General features: G+C 36.7%; 3 protein-coding genes across 6 annotated transcripts in view; 2 read left to right on the plus strand and 1 right to left on the minus strand.

Moving 5' to 3' along the window:
- LOC120770016 (homeobox protein 5) overlaps nt 1–1,998 on the plus strand; it is a 95,616-nt gene extending 93,618 nt beyond the window's left edge. For 2 of the 4 annotated variants that reach the window (XM_040097111.1, XM_040097110.1), the window contains one exon: nt 424–1,995. In XM_040097111.1, coding sequence (XP_039953045.1) covers nt 424–1,231 — 808 coding nt within the window. In that variant the 3' untranslated portion in view covers nt 1,232–1,995. Of the gene's footprint in view, nt 1–423 lie in introns of all 4 variants that reach the window. The other 2 variants (XM_040097112.1, XM_040097109.1) reach the window with 2 other exon arrangements.
- A 3,336-nt stretch (nt 1,999–5,334) lies between these two features.
- On the plus strand, nt 5,335–10,232 carry LOC120772125. Its single transcript, XM_040100539.1, has 2 exons — nt 5,335–6,226; nt 10,048–10,232. Exons 1-2 carry the CDS (start codon nt 5,472–5,474, stop codon nt 10,184–10,186), a joined length of 894 nt encoding a protein of 297 aa, XP_039956473.1. The 5' UTR covers nt 5,335–5,471; the 3' UTR covers nt 10,187–10,232.
- Nucleotides 10,233–14,554: 4,322 nt separating this feature from the next.
- LOC120772043 (general transcription factor 3C polypeptide 3) lies at nt 14,555–17,809 on the minus strand. Its single transcript, XM_040100415.1, has 3 exons — nt 16,914–17,809; nt 15,799–16,848; nt 14,555–15,736 (listed from the first exon to the last, which is right to left on the minus strand). Exons 1-3 carry the CDS (start codon nt 17,733–17,735, stop codon nt 14,825–14,827), a joined length of 2,784 nt encoding a protein of 927 aa, XP_039956349.1. The 5' UTR covers nt 17,736–17,809; the 3' UTR covers nt 14,555–14,824.
- Between the last annotated feature and the right edge of the window lie 539 nt (nt 17,810–18,348).

Below are 18,348 nucleotides of genomic sequence, written 5' to 3' on the forward strand. Positions count from 1 at the left end.
AAGACTACTAAAATATAGTTGTGTTTACTTTTCTTTATGTAACTCATATGTACCTCACTGAGATTTGGTATTTTTGAATCGCTTTCTTACTCATAATCTACGGATTCAACTAACGGTAATCCGAAGATTATGAATTAGAGATCGTAGTATAGCGAATAACTATTCCTATAAAGACTTGTATTTTTCTTTTTTTTTCATAGAAAACTTTTAGTTCAAGAATTAATTGGTCTTGATCTCATGTAGTAAACAGCTTTCTCTTATTAAAATAGGCGTCATGACGTCTAAATATCGGTTTCCGGCAACTTAACTGCACTCGAAGCAGTTCTAAGCTGTGCTAAGGAAATTAAATATTTAACATTTCTTCACATCTAGCTGAAGTACAACTAATACAAATTTGTGTACAAACTCTTTTTTTTCCCCCAGCCTCTCACGTCAGAGATCCTCAGAGCTGTCGACCACACCGCAACGCAGCGCCACGCGCACTCGCCCCACCACCAGCAACTCGACCGGCATGACCACAGCGACATTGCCCACGATGCTGCCCGCAGACGTGCAAACGCAAAAACAACTACAACAGCAGCAGCAATATCTCTACCAACAGCAGCAGCAACAACTGCAATTGCAACAACAGCAACAGCTGCCACAACAAGCTGCGCAATTGTACAAGTATGCGCCTGTGGCTGCGCGACCGCGACGCATAAGCGCCTCATCCAGCAGCGACAATTCAGATGCCAGTGATTGCAATGTCAAATACAAGCAACAACAACAGAAACAACAGCAACAACAGCAACAGCAGCAACAACAATTGTACAGCGGCGTTGGCAGTAAGAATCACAGCAACAACAACAACAACTATATCAGCGCTCACTATACGCCACAGCACAGCAGCATCGGCGCTGGCGGCAATATCAACAACAATAGTACAACTAACAACGGCAACAACAACAACAACAATTATGAGAGTCCACTAAGTTCGCCAACAACAATGGAACGTGCACGCCTAGCCACAAGCAATGCAACCAACACCGGCCTACCCCAGGACGAGGCGCAAACGGCGCCGGCAGCCGCCAACAAGGGTCACTACAGTTCGAGCAGTTCGCTGTCCAGCACAAATGCGGCTATGAGCGCGAGTATGAAAATGTCGAAATTCTGTCACGAATGTGGCGCCAAATTTCTAGTCGAACAGGCTAAGTTTTGTATGGATTGTGGGATTAAACGGATCGTACTATAGTCGCATACACATAAACATGCATACATATGTAAAATGTAGTTGTAGTTGTTGCCAATGAGTATACATTATATACATAGCTATTTCGCTTAGTCATGCAACATGAAATCACACTCACACATTAATTAATTCACACACACATACACTCACAGCGGTAATCGTATTTATATACACTGACGAGTATTGTAACAATAACAAGAGCAAAAATAAAAAAATTGTAAATTATAATAAATTGCATAACAGTGAAAAATGGTAGCACCCATAGTCGACAACAACAACAACAAAGCCAGAAAAATGTGCCTACGTCACAACAACAATTTAAATACTAAAAAAAAATAATAAAAATAGATTTCGAGGAAATTAATGTAATAATTGCGACGCCATCATTCATTCCATCAGTGAAGGTAAACACACATACATACATATACATACATACATGCATACAACACAAACGTGCTTTGTGCTTTTCTCTGGCATGCAAATGTGGCAATGAATAACTGTAAATGTAGAATAAATATATTAAATATGAATTTTTATGAAAGCAACTTATGTATGTTGCACGAACAACGCCAAAGTGGAGCGCTGCAACAAGTGTTGACACAGTCAATGTACGCAGGCGGCAAATGATGCGTTAGAACGCCTGAAAGTATGCTTGGCATACTTAGCAACTTTATTGTGTGCGTATACCAAATTTTATTTAACTTGCGCTTTAACTCATATAATTTTACTTTATGGAACAAAAAATAATAATAATGATAATAAAACTTTTATAACAAAAAATTAACGACATTCTAATTTTATTTGCAACAGAGTGGAGGAGTTTGTTTAGTTCTAATTTTAATACTAATAAATATTACATTAAATATTTAAAAAAGCATTCACGCGTTTTAAGGCTTACAGTTAAAGAATATGTCATACTAAAAAAATATTTGTTTCATAATTATCAACTTATAAATTGTTTACCTTAAATAAAAAATAAACAGTTATTGCGTAAAATAAGTATAACGAACAAAAAATATATTTATATGTCTATATAAAAAATATTAAATTAAAAACATATTTAAAAATTAAAAAACAGTAAAGGATCACAAAATATATTTGTGAAAAAACAATAATTTAAATTAATAAGATATTAATTATAATAAAAATTAATTTAAAAAAACTTTAAAAAAGAAAATAGTAAAAATAAAAACAATAATAACAAAATGTGCTCTTCCGATCTATAAACAACAGTTGTACAAAAAAAATTTAGCAATTAAAAGAGTATTTATAATTTATTTATTAATTCAAATCAATAAATTATTAATTATATTAAAAATTTACGAAAAAAACAATAAAAAGTAAATAAAAAATTAATAAAAGAATAAAAAATAATATAAATAAACAATTTTTGTCCAAAATAAATCTAATAATTAAAAACTTATTTAAAAAAAAATATTATTTAAAATTAATAAATTTTAAATTAAATTAAAAAGCAACAAACTTAAAAAAGAAAAATAGTAAAACATAAATAAAACAATAAAAATCATAAAAATTTATAAAAGTAAATAAAATAATAATTTTAATTATATAAAATAAATATTTAAAAACATTTAGTACACAATTAAGCTCAAAGCTAAATGGAAATAAAAAATTATTTTTTTATTTTAAAAATATGTTAATAAACTAAAATAAATTATAAAAAATACAGCTTTAAAATTTTAATTAAAAAAGCAGTGTGCAAAATTTTTACAATTTCAAACAACATTTAATTTTTTGACTTCAAAGGCAAAATACAAATATTTTTCGGTAAAAAATTTACTTGCATTCAACATAAAAAACAGCTTAAAGCAAATTTTTAACACAATTAATTTTATTTAAAATGAAGAAAATAATAATAATTAGCACATATTTTCTTTTAAATAGGAATAAAAATTAGAATTATTTAATATAACACAAAATTTTTTCCACAATTTTCTCATTTCTACAAGAATAATTAAAATACTATATCACAAGCACATCAAAGTAATTTATGCGGAATGAAAATTAATTCGAAATGAGTACTAAAATTAAGTACGAACACACGCCAAGATAAATTATTAAACGAAATAAGTACTAAAGTTTAACGCAAAGCTTGTAAAAAATGCAGGAAGTACTAAAAATCTACAAACATATATCTAACAATAATAATTGCTAAAAAGTACTAAAAATTAAGTAAGTAGTAATGATAACATTTATTGAATACATATATATACATATATATATATATATATATATATGATCATTGAAGAAATTTTTCGAAAATTTTCGGAAGAAATTCTAACACACACACACGAGCAAGGAAGCTATCGCTTTTATTCTTATTCTCCATAGCCGTACTGTCATGCCATTGTGTATACGTTTTTCGGCTAGGAAAAAGAGCATCATTGGGAATCATTTTAGTATTACAAAAGGTGGCAGCAATCGCATTACAGAAATTAGTGCACAAAATACAGGACCAGCATAGTCATAATGGCAATTTTTAGCACCAACGTTCAGTGCGAAATTTGTAAAATGAGCCTTTCTCTATATCGATAACTTTTTTAATAATAAATTTTTAAAATAAATCGTTTGCAATAAACATAAATTTTTTAGTCACAAATTTAATTATTTTTATTAAATTTTATCATTTCAACGTTTCCTTAATTAAAAAATCGCATCATTACGGTACGTTTGAATTATGAAGAAATTTAAATATTAAATCAAAATACAATGTAATGTGAAACAATATAAAAAGTTTGTATTTTCATAAAAAAAGATAATTTAAATTTCATAAATAACAAATAATTGCTTCAAGTCATTTTTATGTTCTAACAAAAGCTGCAATTCTTAAAATTGCTTTTCAGTAACAAGACTGAGCGGTAAACGTGGCGTATACGCAACAAATATAAGCTTGAAATAATGCCAAACAACAGCGACTAATTATCGAAATAGTTATCGATCAAAACTTTAACCAACGATTTGAATAAAATTACAAAAAATAAAAAGCATAGCAGAGATTAATAAAAATGTCGTTATAATTTGAAATAAAAACAACTTTACTTTTCAACATTTTTTTCTATTCTTTACAGCCAAAACTGCTGCAAATAAATTTAAACGAAATCCCTTGAAACTTTTCAAGTTTTAAGCAACTCGAAAGAACAACAACAGCGTATGCTTATAATAAATTAAAATATATGGTATATTAATAATATACTCATACATATGCATACATTTTTTTATATAAGGAAAAAATAGTTAAGTGCTTATAATTACAATAAAATAATAAATAGAAATGTCACTAAAGTGAACTTCAAAAATATTGTACACTTATGAGAACCTATATTTGTACTAATATATAATAATAGTTGTTAAACATATATTAAAAAAATATTTATAATAAGTATACATATTTATACATATATGTATCATGTCTAAAATATTCAATAAATTGCTACTCACTCGCCTTCATGTCAACAAAACGCAATTTAATGTGCTTTAATACACAATTTACATACACTTAAACTTTATACGTAACATATCCAAAATGTCACAATAATTACTATATACATGCATATACATATATACATATATTAACATATTTTTAATCTTTTAGAGCATACTAATACATATTACAACACTAAAAAGGCAACGTAAACAACGTTTACGCAACGGCAACGTTATGTCAAAATTCATGTTCGTGCATGTGCAAAGAGCAGTTAGTGTTTATTGAGAATATGAAATGAATAAAATTAATGCTACAAATATGTTGTTGTTTTAATATATTTTGTAAAAGAAAAACTAATAATAATTTTAATTTAACACACAACGAGATAAGGACACAGAATAAAATCCAACAATTGAGAAATAGTATGTACATATGTCTTCTAAACAGCAAATATTGAAGGACAAATAATTGAGAGCAAAAAAAGTGTCAATATTTTATATGAGTATAAGTATTACACACAGGAAGCACTAATAAAAGTTCGGGAAATATCATGTGCTATAAAAAATTTGGAAACCCTTGTCTAAATATACATTTTCTTCATTTCTGCCACACTCTCGCACCGCTGTCATTCCAAACAATCATTCCATTTCAAATTATCAGTACTTCAGTTGAAAAGCAGTCATTCAAATTTTTATTTAGATCTCGAAAGCAAATGTTTGTTTTTCAGTTTTTGAAAATTATTTAACTATCGTGTGTATTGTAATTAAAAAAAATTCCAAATTCGAAAAAAAGTACGAAATGTTTGCGTCCGGCAGCAGAACGAAGAATATTATTGTGCGCCAGTCCATGACGCATCGACAACTACCCCTTTTAGCCACAGCCGCACCAACAGCAACAATGACACAACGATCGGCGCGTCGCGTCAGCTCTACCGGTGAGGAAGCGCGCATTGGCGCTACACTTAGCGGACGCCAGTTACGTTCAAAATTCACAGAACGCAAGCCGACCTCTCTATCGGCCACGACAACAGCCGCAACAGCACAGGCGCGCAATCAATTGCAGACAAGCAACGCGAGCAACAGCAATCACCTGAATCTATACAAAACAAGCGCAGCAGCGGCTGCTGGCAATGCACAAGGCGATGGCCAAAAGGTAATGCGCGGTATACCGAGCAATACAGCAGCGCGCGCGACCGCACGCCAACGCAGAGAGGCTGCAGCTAAAGGTATCGATAACACCGTAAAGAAAATCGATCTTATGGAACAGATTATTAAAACGGAGATCGGTATACAAACCAATGAACCGGAAATACTTAATCATGATCTGATTATTGGCGATATAAAGTTGTTGCCGCCAACGGCTGGTTTGGTAGCAGAGATCGAACGTCAACGTAGTGAGATGAATAAGAAGCTTATGTTGAAAGCACAACGCAAATTTGAAGGGCATTCGGAGAAGCAGGAGGAACATTTGACCGATTTGAAGGAGTTCCTTGAGAAATCGGTAGTCACCAGACGTTTACGCAAGTCTAAACTCTCCATCGAAGTGGATAAGAAGTAAGTGAGGTTTTTACAATTTTTAACTTCTAAGTATGTTATATAGAACCCATAAGAAAGTACCGCTTCGAAATGCAGTCTCTTATCTAGATATAAGAACTGATAGCAGCTACTTGGCGGTACGCTGGAGATAGAGCCCACTTACTTTCTTAAGTTATATAAGGGTTTTTTAGAAGCGAAAACATTTCTAAAGGGATACTATCGAACCAGCAGTCAAAATAAACATACTTATGTACATATGTGTTTGATATCTAAAACAGTTTACTTTTGAAAAATGTCATGCAAAAGCTTAACATACAGGGAAAAAATAGAAAATGTATTCTCATTATTATTATTAATAATTAATTATTGCTTTTTTAACGTCAAATCACGTTTCATGATGGGTCACATTTCGGTCTTAACTTGTCTTCTTCTTCTTTTATACTACAACCGTGCGTCGTTCTGGGCCAAGAACACGAAACTTCGCTAATTGTCCTCATCCTCTGCGAGGTCACGTCAGCTATACATAACCAGGTGCAGACAGTGCACTATGCTCTTGGTCCTTCCATTGGATGCGTGGGTGCCCTTGCTTCCGTTGTCCATTCATGAGTTTCGAGACGAAGGATCTTTTCACTGAAGCCTCATCTTTCATGCAAACGACATGGCATAACCAGCACATATTCTTGTCGGCGTGTAGCTCATACAGTTCGTGGTTTCATCTTCTTCGATACTCACCACTCACGCGGACGGCTACAAAGATCTTGCGAAGGACAGTTCTCTTTAGTGCTTCCTCATCTGGATCATCATCCATGTTTTGCGCCGTATAATAGGACGGCACTAGTAAGATACTTATAGAGTGTAACTTTTGTTCGCGGAGAAAGAAACCTGCTTCTCAATTGCCTATCGAACCCAAAATACTACCTGTTGGCAAGAGTTATTCTGCCGTTGATCTCCAGGCTTGCAGAGTTCCTAACTTTTAAAATTTCAAACGTCATTTTGTATATCCGTATGAGATTCGCAGGGTATTTAGACCCTTAGGCAGCTCCTATCAGTGCTGTCGAAAGGAGCTTTGAATATTTGACGTATTGTAAAAATGTTGGTCTATGGTGGACTTGCCAGATCTAAAGCCACACTGATAAGGTCCAATAAGATTATTAACAATGGGATACAATATTGTAGAAGGAACAATATTAATAGAACTGATTCCGCGATAATTAGCGCAGACTGCAGGACCTCCTTCTTGAGGATAGGCCAAAGTATACTCATATTTCAATCATTGGACATTTATTCATTCAAACAAATATGGAAAAAGATGGAATATGCACCTTAGAGATGTTTTCACCTAGTCGTGATCGAACAATGTTATCGTGGTCGATTGTTGGTGTGGGTTAGCAAACATCTTAAGCTCTTCCGGTATCATTTTTTTCTTAGCTCCCGTCACAACCGGCTGCAAGATGCCTTTGTACGCAACGTTTTTCGATACAGTGATGACGCGACATTCATCATCATACCAAGTATTTCTGCGTTGCCGCCGGTAGTAAACAACCGCTATCTCCGCGGCGGTACATAGACATATAACAGGAAATGTAGTCATGTAGTTTATCATTATATTACATCCATTATACGTTGTCGCGGTGGGAATTCCTTTGGGTACTACAAACTACCATGTAACCCGCTGCGACGAAGTCAACTTGCTTCTCTCCATTTTCGAAAGTGTTTTCGTGAAGGCTAACTTTTGCAACCGTCGATCCAAAGATGCCTTTTTTTACGTTTTGTTTTTTTTTTTTTATTTTGTCTACCCTACAAATTTTATTAAAAATAATATTAAGTACAAAATTATAAACAATATTTATGTTAAATAAATTATTTAAGAAATAAAAAATATACATACAGCTGTTGACAGCTAATTAGAAACGTTACATATTTTGAAGTAAATGATGTTACTTTCCAATAAATCACTTAGTTTTACTGTTTTTCCCTCATTTTACAGAAACTTACGATTAACTTAAACTCTAATAGTGCAAATTTTAATTAAAGATTTTTTTGAAGATTTTAACAAAAACATGGGCAATCAACGATTTGAGAGCGACAACTTAGAAATGAAAATATTTTATCAACAGAAAATAATGATATTAGAAAATCTTGCTGACTTTCAGTTCGTATTTTGTTACTTAACCCTTTTACTTTAATACTGCTTCACATCGATTCTGAATTTCAGTCTCGGACAACGCACCAATGGTGTAGCTTGCCATGTACCTACAGATTTTTTGACATCAACCTAAATATGTTCTATTCAGACCACTCCAAAACATTCACGGAATTTTCAACAAAAAACTTTTGTATCAACTTTCCCGTATGCTTTGGATTGTTATTTTGTTGGAATTTCCATATAACAGGCAAATTCCTTCTTAGTCCATGGAAGAATGACATTTTTTAGAATGTCGACGTTATTCTCCTTTTTGAAAATTACATCAATCGTATGGAGCGGACCTACACCACTCCGAGAAAAACATTCCCATACCATGATTGATCATGCAACATGCTTCACTACGCGTGAAACATAGGGAGGATCAAATTCTTGATAGATTGGTCGGCATACCTTCGACCATCAAGATCTATGCGATTAATTTTAGCTACATCACTCCAAACAACATACTGCCATTGATTTGTTGTCCAAGATTAATAAGAGTTGGAAAAGTCTACGCCTCGTTAACTTTGAATTTTAGTCAGAAATGGTTTCCTGCGTGCTGCCCTACCGTGGAGTCCAAATTCGATCAAATGCCAGGAAATTGTTTTCTTGGATATTTGGACATTATATTCGTCTTGAGTTTTATGTAGAATGTCGGTGGAGCACTTTTTTGGGTCTCTTCGGGCGATGGTAGTAATTCAGCTGTCTATTTCTGATGAAGTTTTTAAGGATTTTTCATTGTGTGTAACATTGGAAATGGTTTTAAAATTCTGTATATGCTTAAGGGCATTGAAAACAATTTTTTTGACCTAATTCAAAATTTCTTTGGACGTCTTTCCAGACTGACGAAGGTCAAAAATGTAACCAAGTAGGGCAGGTGTACAGCTGCAGCCTTTTCTCATTAAAAAACTTGAATAATACATTTTAATATATTTTAAGCCACAACTTTGAAACACATCCTTACCAGAAATCAGTAATATTATTAATAATTAATAGCACCAGAAGGATAAAATTCCTTTAAACAACTGTTTCTAATTAGCTGTCTCACTTCATTCACCTTCTATATCGTAACGCATTTACTATTTGGGTAAAAATTAAAATAACTTTAACTTCACAACTACAAAACAGAGTGGATTTAGTAGTAAATAGAGTAACACGAACAATGCAAGACTTTTAGGAACATAAATGCCGATTTATCAAAATTTTTTATCCTTATACTTATCAGCCACCTACAAAAAAGAGAGCGTTTCTAATTAGCTGTCAACAGCTGTATGTACATATGTATAAAAATGTATGTATGTATAAAAAAATATATAAGAAACATACATATATAAAAAAAAAGATATAAAATAAATAAATAAAAATAAAAATAACTAAAAAAATAAAAAAAAAACAAATAAAGTAAAAATAAATAAAAAAATAAAAAAAAAATAAAAATAAATTAAAAAAATAAAAATAAATTAAAAAAATAAAAATGAGTAAGTAAAAATGAAAAAAATAATAGAAATAGTTTAAATATAAAACAAGTGTACGAAAAAGAAAATTGTTTTCTTTATAAATTCCAAAAAAATCGATACCCTAGACTAGAATACCCCCTTAAATAATTAACTAAAAAATTTTAATATCTTTAACTCTCTTTTCACTCTTTCAACAGGCTTATAAACTCTATGGATGAAATACTAAACAAAGGCGTACCAAAAACTGAGTCCATTACAGATATTAAGGGGCGTATCAAGAAAAAGGAACAAGAATTACTAACACTTTTCGATACCGTCGAAAATTTGCAAATTTAATGTACATATTTAACCAATGCGTATGTACACAGAGACTGTATTTAAATAAAATTACGTGACTTAATTTGCGTTAATTTAAAATATCAAGTGCGGAATTTTTTTTTTACAATATTTTTATTAAAATTTTTTAAAAAATTTTTATTATTAAATTCTTTTTTATTATTATTATTACTTTTTTCAATTTTATTTATTCTTCTTCTTAATTGGCGTAGACACCGCTTACGCGATTATAGCCGAGCTAACAACAGCGCGCCAGTCGTTTCTTTTTTTCGCTACGTGGCGCCAATTGGATATTCCAAGCGAAGCCAGGTCCTTTTCCACCTGGTCCTTCCAACGGAGTGGAGGTCTTCCTCTTCCTCAGCTTCCCCCGGCGGGTACTGCGTCGAATGCTTTCAGAGTTGCAGTGTTATCGTCCATTCAGACAACATGACCTAGCCAGCGGAGCCGCTGTCTTTTAATTCGCTGAACTATGTCAATGTCGTCGTATATCTCATACAGCTCATCGTTCCATCGAATGCGATATTCGCCATGGCCAATGCGAAAAGGACCATAAATCTTTCGCAGAACTTTTCTGTCGAAAACTCGCAACGTCGACTCATCAGTTGCTGTCATCGTCCAAGCCTCTGCACCATATAGCAGGACGAGAATTATGAGCGACTTATAGAGTTTGGCTTTTGTTCGTCGAGAGAGGACTTAACTTTTCAATTGCCTACTCAGTCCGAAGTAGCACCTGTTGGCAAGAGTTATCCCGCGTTGGATTTCCAGGCTGACATTGTCGGTGGTGTTAATACTGGTTCCTAAATAGACGAAATTATCTACAACTTCAAAGTTATGACTGTCAACAGTGACGTTCCCCCTGCGGGTAGGGGGGACCCCCTCAGGGTTAGGGGGGGGGGACCGAATATGCCCGCGGCAAGGCATACCTGTCGTAAGAGGCGACTAAAAGCCAAATGCACTATGTCAGACAAGTACAGGTCTGTTTAGAATGTCAGTATGGTCTAATAAGTCGGAAAAGTGCTATAATATTAGCTTGAAATGATATTATATTCGTTAAATGGGTTTGCAATTATATAACAAACACTAGTTTATCAAGCGATAACAACACTCATACAGCCGGGTTCTTAAGAATTCCTAGGAGTTTTTAGGGGCTCGACTGGTAGTAGCTTAAGCGAAAGCTTGGGCTACAGGTCACACCAAAGACTATAACATGGTACCACGGGAGCAATAGCCCCTGGAGTTCGCTTCAGTCTGCTCATTAGGTTTGGCCCTTTGGGGAGATTCGTGGTGGCTGTGGTTTAAACCTAAATGTAGGAAAGGCATTAGTCCAATGTGGAGTCGCACTGCGGCCGGGTGCCGGACCCAGATACGGCAGAGGTTTCAGATGAGCCTCGTACCCGACCAAGGTGGCTAGGGTGTTTCTTTTGGTTTTCACCCTACCAATTGGAACCAAAGTGTATGTGTGTGTGGCGTCACTCATGCCTTGGTTCTTCCAGCGTGTAGTGTGGGTGCACACACTTACACTTTGGGGCGCTGATCAACGCATTGTTTTGATCTATGTGTTTCTAGCAATAGAAAGCACCGTGGATTTGCGCCCCCTAAGGCTGATTCCCCTCGTGAACACATTGGATTCTGTCAACAGTGACGTGAGAGCCAAGTCGCGAGTGCGACGACTGTTTGTTTGGTGACAGGAGATATTTCGTCTTGTCCTCGTTCACTGTCAGACCCATTTTCTGTGTTTCCTAGTCCAGCCTGGAGAAAGCAGAACTAACGGCGCGGGTGTTGAGGCCGATGATATCAATATCATCGGCATACGCCAGCAGCTGTACACTTTTATAGAAGATGGTACCTTCTCTATTTATTTCTGCAGCTCAAACTATTTTCTCCAGAAGCAGCTTGAAGAAGTCGCACGTAGGGAGTCGCCTCGTTTGGTATCGAACGACTCGAAGAGGTCCTTCCCGATCCTGACGGAGCTTTTCGTGTTGCTCAACGTCAGTTTACGCAGCCGCATTAGTTTTGCGGGGATACCAAATTCAGATATCGCGGCATAAAGGCAGCTCCTTTTCGTGCTGTCGAAAGCAACTTTGAAATCGACAAAGAGATGGTGTGTGTCGATTCTCCTTTCACAGGTCTTTTCCAAGATTTGGCGCATTGTGAATGTTTGGTCGGTGGTTGATTTTCCAGGTCTAAAGCCACACTGATAAGGTCCAATCAGTTTGTTGACAGTGGGCTTTAATCTTTCACACAATACGCTCGATAGAACCTTATATGCGATGTTGAGGAGGCTAATCCCACGGTAGTTGACGCAGATTGTGGGGTCTCCTTTTTTATGGATTGGGCATAGCACACTTAAATTCCAATAGTTGGGCATGCTTTCGTCCGACCATATTTTACAAAGAAGCTGATGCATGCTCCTTTTCAGTTTTTCGCCGCCGTGCTTGAATAGCTCGGCCGGCAATCTGTCGGCCCCTGCCGCTTTGTTGTTCTTCAGGCGGGCAATTGCTATTCGAACTTCTTCATGGTCGGGCAATGGAACGTCTGCTCCATCGTCATCGATTGGGAAATCGGGTTCGCCTTCTCCCGGCGTTTTACTTTCACTGCCATTCAGTATGGTGGAGAAGTGTTCCCTCCATAATTCAAATATGCTCAGGGCAGTGACTAGATCACCTTTGAGTGTTCTACAAGGGTATGCTCCGGTATTGAAACCTTCTGCAAGCCGCCGCATTTTTTCGTAGAATTTTCGAGCATTACCCCAGTCGGCCAGCTTATGAAGCTCTTCGTACTCACGCATTTCGGCCTCTTTCTTTTTCTGTCTGCAAATGCGTCTCGCTTCACTCTTCAACTCTCGGTATCTATCCCATCCCGCACGTGTAGTGGCCGATCGTAACGTTGCGAGGTAGGCAGCCTGTTTTCTCTCCGCTGCGACACGGCACTCCTCCTCCTTTCCGGAAACCGTCCCACAGTTCCCTTATACCGAGTTGTTGACGAGTGCTCTCAGAGAGCAGGAGTGCAAGCCGAGTAGTAAATCGTTCGGCTGTCTGTTGTGATTGCAGCTTCTCGACGTCGAACCTGCCTTGTGTTTGTTGACGTGCGTTTTTGGCTGCACAGAGGCGGGTGCGAATATTGGCTGCAACAAGATAGTGGTCCGAGTCGATGTTAGGACCTCGGAGCGTACGCACGTCTAGAACACTGGAGACGTGTCTTCTGTCTATCACAACATGATCGATCTGGTTGGTGGCTTTTCGATCCGGAGACAGCCAGGTAGCTTGATGAATCTTCTTGTGCTGGAATCTATTACTACAGATAACCATATTTCGGGCCCCGGCGAAGTCAATCAGCCTCAACCCATTTGGGGATGTTTCGTCGTGGAGGCTGAATTTACCGACCGTAGTGCCAAATATACCTTCTTTGCCCACCCTGGCGTTAAAGTCGCCAAGCACGATTTTGACATCGTGGCGGGGGCAGCTCTCATAAGCGCGTTCCAAGCGCTCATAGAAGGCATCTTTGGTCACATCGTCCTTCTCTTCCGTCGGGGCGTGGGCGCAAATCAGGGATATGTTGAAGAACCTCGCTTTGATGCGGACTGTGGTTAGACGTCCATTCACCGGAGTGAATGATAGTACTCGGCGACGGAGTCTCTCTCCCACCACGAATTCAACACCAAACTTGCGCTCCTTTATATGGTAACTGTAGTAAATGTCACAAGGACCTACTCGTCTCTGTCCTTGTCCCGTCCATCGCATTTCTTGGACGGCGGTGATGTCAGCTTTTATTTTTGCGAGGACATCAACCAGCTGGGCAGCGGCACCTTCCCAATTAAGGGTCCGCACATTCCAGGTGCATGCCCTTATATCGTAGTCCTTATTTCGTTTGCCATGGTCGTCATCAAAAGGGGGGGTCTCTCATCCGAGGCAGTTGGTAATCGTTCATTGGGGGAGCTTTTTACGTGGCGGGTCCCAAACCCAGCGCACAACCCTATGTAGGAGATATTTCGCCTTCTCACTTTAGCTCGCCTTCGAACGGATGTTCTTAGGCTACCCAGAGGATACTTGGTCAAAGACCGGAAGTCGTGAGCTGCTTGAGCCATGTGTAAAAGAATCGTTTCTGGCCATCAGAGAACTTTCTTCACTTGCGTGAACTTCTACACATGACTCCATTCTTCTTTATTACAATTTTTATTTTTTTATTTTATTTTATTTATTCCAATTTTTGGATTAACATTTTTTTTAGAATAAATTTATTAAATTTTTTTTGTTTAATTATTTTTATTAAATATTTTTTAATGCGAAATTCTTTTTGTTTATTATTTTCTTTAATTTTTTGAATTCAATTTTTTTATTAAAATTGCTAATTTTATGTATTCATAAAAAATTATATTTAATATATGTATGTCAAACAAATTTTCAAAACTGAATTACAGAATTGAAATACAGAATTGTTGAAAACATTTTTTATGGTCAACGCCTTGAACATATGTACTTACACATACATATTATCCCACAAGGCAACGTCGCTAAATTCAATCGAGATTCTGCTATGACATTTAAGAATTTAAACAATTCAAATTTAGTTATTATAGCTTGGGAACACTCTGATTTGCTTATCCACATCCGCAAATTTAACGCTTATTTCTTACATAGTTCATACAACACAATACTCATAGAGATATTGTCGCGCTTTGTGTAAATTCCCCGCAGCCTTATAGATCAGATGTAGATTGTAAGCAATTTCTTGCCGCAAACCCAAATACTCTTCATGCTCATCAATCAAAGGATGTTGAGCGGCCAAACCACGCTCGTAATACTCCACGGCTAGGTGCACTAGGCCAGCCTGTTGATAAATGCGCCCAAAATTATAACAAATTTCTTGTTCAACAGCACTGCATGTAGCATTTGTTTCTTTTTTCGATGTTGATGCTTCAGCTACAGTGCCGGTGGTTGTAGAGCCAACCTTCCATTCAACGCCTGCACGCAGTGTAGCATACTTTTGGGCGAAAGCAATGGACTGCGCAACGGCAGCAGTTTTACGTAATACTTTACGTTGCAATGACAATTGATTGAAGATCACGGCAATGCAGAGCGCATGTATCGGTGTTTGTTGTTCTTTAAACAATGGCACATAGATATTTAATGCATATTTGTACGAACAACAAAATAGATGATAGTGAGCTAAGAAAATACGCAATTGACGTTCCGTGGGATGACGCTGTACGAGACGCCGCACATAACGATGATAACGTAAATCTTGACCCTTTTGCACCAGCAATGAAAGTAAATTCCATAGGGCGATATTATGTGGACTCTTCGAAATCAACTCACGCAAATAGGAGAACGCAATGGCGCAATTGTCATTGAAGTAACAGGCGAGTATTATGATACGTTCCAATTCGATATGGTAGGCCGTGAAACGCTTTGTGGTCACCATGCCAAAACAGATACGTTCAATGCAACTGAATTTACGTTGTTCGTAGGCGACACGTATCAACTCGAGGAATAGTCGAAATTCATCTTGTATAGTGAGATCGGAATTCTCCTGCGGCACTTTAAGATATTCCTATCAAATCGAAAATAGCAGTCATTAACGAATGATGCTGAGACTTACAAATTTATTCTTACCTGCAATGCTTTGTCCGTATCCTCTGTGATATTTCGCATTTGCAATATAACCTTGAGACCTTCTGCATTGTAAAAACTGCCTCCATTCGCCGCAGCGAGCATTTCATCACGATTGCGCAATTTTATTGAATGTCGCGCCAAGAGCACATAGCCGACTTCGAGGAATTCGTCAATCTCACCGATTTGCTGCAACATTACACAACGTTCATAAAGCAAACGCGCATTTAGTGGTTGTCCATCGCATTCACCCGATTGTTCAAGCGCTTTCACCGCTTCCAAGTGACGTCCCTGTTGTTTGAGTAGTGCCGACAATGTGAACTTAGCCTCATAGCAAAATGGTGCCAACTCAACAACACGCGTATAACTTTCTATTGCCTCATTGGTGCGATTCAAATTACGCAAACATTCGGCTTGACGTAGCCAAACAAAAGCCGGACACTCGATCGTGTCGCCATCTGTTATTGGGCGTAGCAATTCTATAGCTTCTGCATATTTGTGCTCTTGCATTAGTGCCTCCGCAATGTCAATATACAAATCTAAGCGATCATCTGTCAAGGGGATGTGCTCGTGTACATTTTGTATAAGATAACCTAGCAAATGATGTGCATGCAAGTGTATTAAACTTACACATAGTTTTGCACGAAAATCGGGTACAAAATCATCAGGTATGACACAAAAGAAAATCAGTTCTAAATTTCTTTCTTGCTCTGTTTCCAATTCGAGTGAGGTGCGCGCGCGTAAACAACGTAAAACTTTTGCATATCCCTTGTTGAAAATGAGTAGATCCATGTACAGATTGAGATCTTCAAGTGTAAAACGATCACCACAAATTTGATAAGCGCTTTCCATAGCTTCAAGCGCAATGGCGTGTTTTGAAATACCATGAAAATGGTGTGCAACATTTTTGGCTGTCGTCAGACAAAGCTCCGATTCAGAGCGTGGTACGTGTGGTAACATCTTTAAATATGTCAACATAGCTCTTTGTGTTTCGTTCATCAATTCCAGCAAACGTGCTTTACGCAAACGCAAATCGTAGTCTCTGGGCATTGCCTTACGGGGTTAAAATTAATTTATACTAATAAAAATAAATTCAACAAAAAACAAGAAGTACATACTTTTATTGCTTTGGTATAAAATATACGCGCACGTTGTAAATTTCCCTGTGCAATATGGAATTCCGATATACGTATCCACAGATCACGATCATGTGGATTCAAATGTGCCGCCAGTGTTAAAAAATACAAATGTTTTTCAGTATTTCGTGTTTCATATATTTCCGCCAGCGTAAAAAATGGCTCCGGAGCTAGTGGATTCTGTCGTATAATTTCCAAGCATATTTTTTCTGCGATATCAATTTGCCCACGTGCAAAACTTAAATTCGCCTCACCCATTAGACCCTGTAGCGCTGCATTAAGTACAGTACGCCGCCTGGGTGTGCTAGGTCCAGTACTGCTACCGGTACTTTCTGTCCTACTGCGCCAATTTGGTTCACTTAAATCGGTATCCACCGTTTTGTGTTCCATAAAAGCGTAATCATTGTGACGTTTTGCAGACGCTTGCTGGGATGTAGATTGTTCCACATCAGTAATATACTTCTGTTGTTCTTGCGCTTCCAGTTCGAATTTATCGACATCATATTCTTCTTCTTCGCCTGGCTCAAGTTTCGTGTAACAGTCGGGAAATTCTACTTCGCCACTCACAAAACGCTTTATCAGAGCAGCTTCACCTTCACCACCTATTACAGTTGAACTTTCACTATGTTTTGCTAAAGGAACCGCATCACTCCCACAAATATTAGTGCTACTCGTCGGTTTACAATCATCAGGTGCTATGATGTCCAGTACCTTTAATGGTTGCGTTTCTTTGAATTCTGACAATTCCGATTCGCTTACATCATTGCTAGAAAGCTCTTCAACCAAAAACGCATTCACATCCATTTTTAAATTTATGATTTCTCTGTTTAAAGCGTCGTAAAATCTAATTTGTCGATATAAACATTCAGAAGAAAAAAGTTCACGCGGAATCAACAATTTGTTTATTATAGAACAGCTGTTTTACCAGTGCGGCCACCCAAAAAAACACATTTAGGGCATCTTCAGACAGGGACACTTTTGTTAAGGCAACTTGTTGTTTTTTGTAAAGCGCGCGAAAAGGAAAGACGAAGGAAATCTGGTTGTTCATATTAGGACAACACGCTTTGTGCAGAAAATGTATATTTACAAATATTTAAAAGTCTACATACAAAGTAAAAACCATTAATGAGCAACAACAATTTTCACAGCTAACCCCAACTAAGTTTCGCGCATATTTAACTTCTAGAAATCCGTCTCCTTGCAATTAAACAGTTAAATTGCGATATTTTATATTCTCCATACGTGTTTTTAATTAGTTTTGTATAAAATTAGAGTATTTTATATCGTTGGAAGATAAGATTTTGGACATTTTACAACATTTCAGTATAAAGGTTTTAGTTTTACATATGTATGTATATTCCACAACTTTTCTTTACAATTATCAAAAATAAGACATACATACATATTTACATATTAA

The sequence above is a fragment of the Bactrocera tryoni genome, chromosome 3 (genome assembly GCF_016617805.1).
Source record: "Bactrocera tryoni isolate S06 chromosome 3, CSIRO_BtryS06_freeze2, whole genome shotgun sequence".
NCBI lineage: Eukaryota > Metazoa > Arthropoda > Insecta > Diptera > Tephritidae > Bactrocera > Bactrocera tryoni.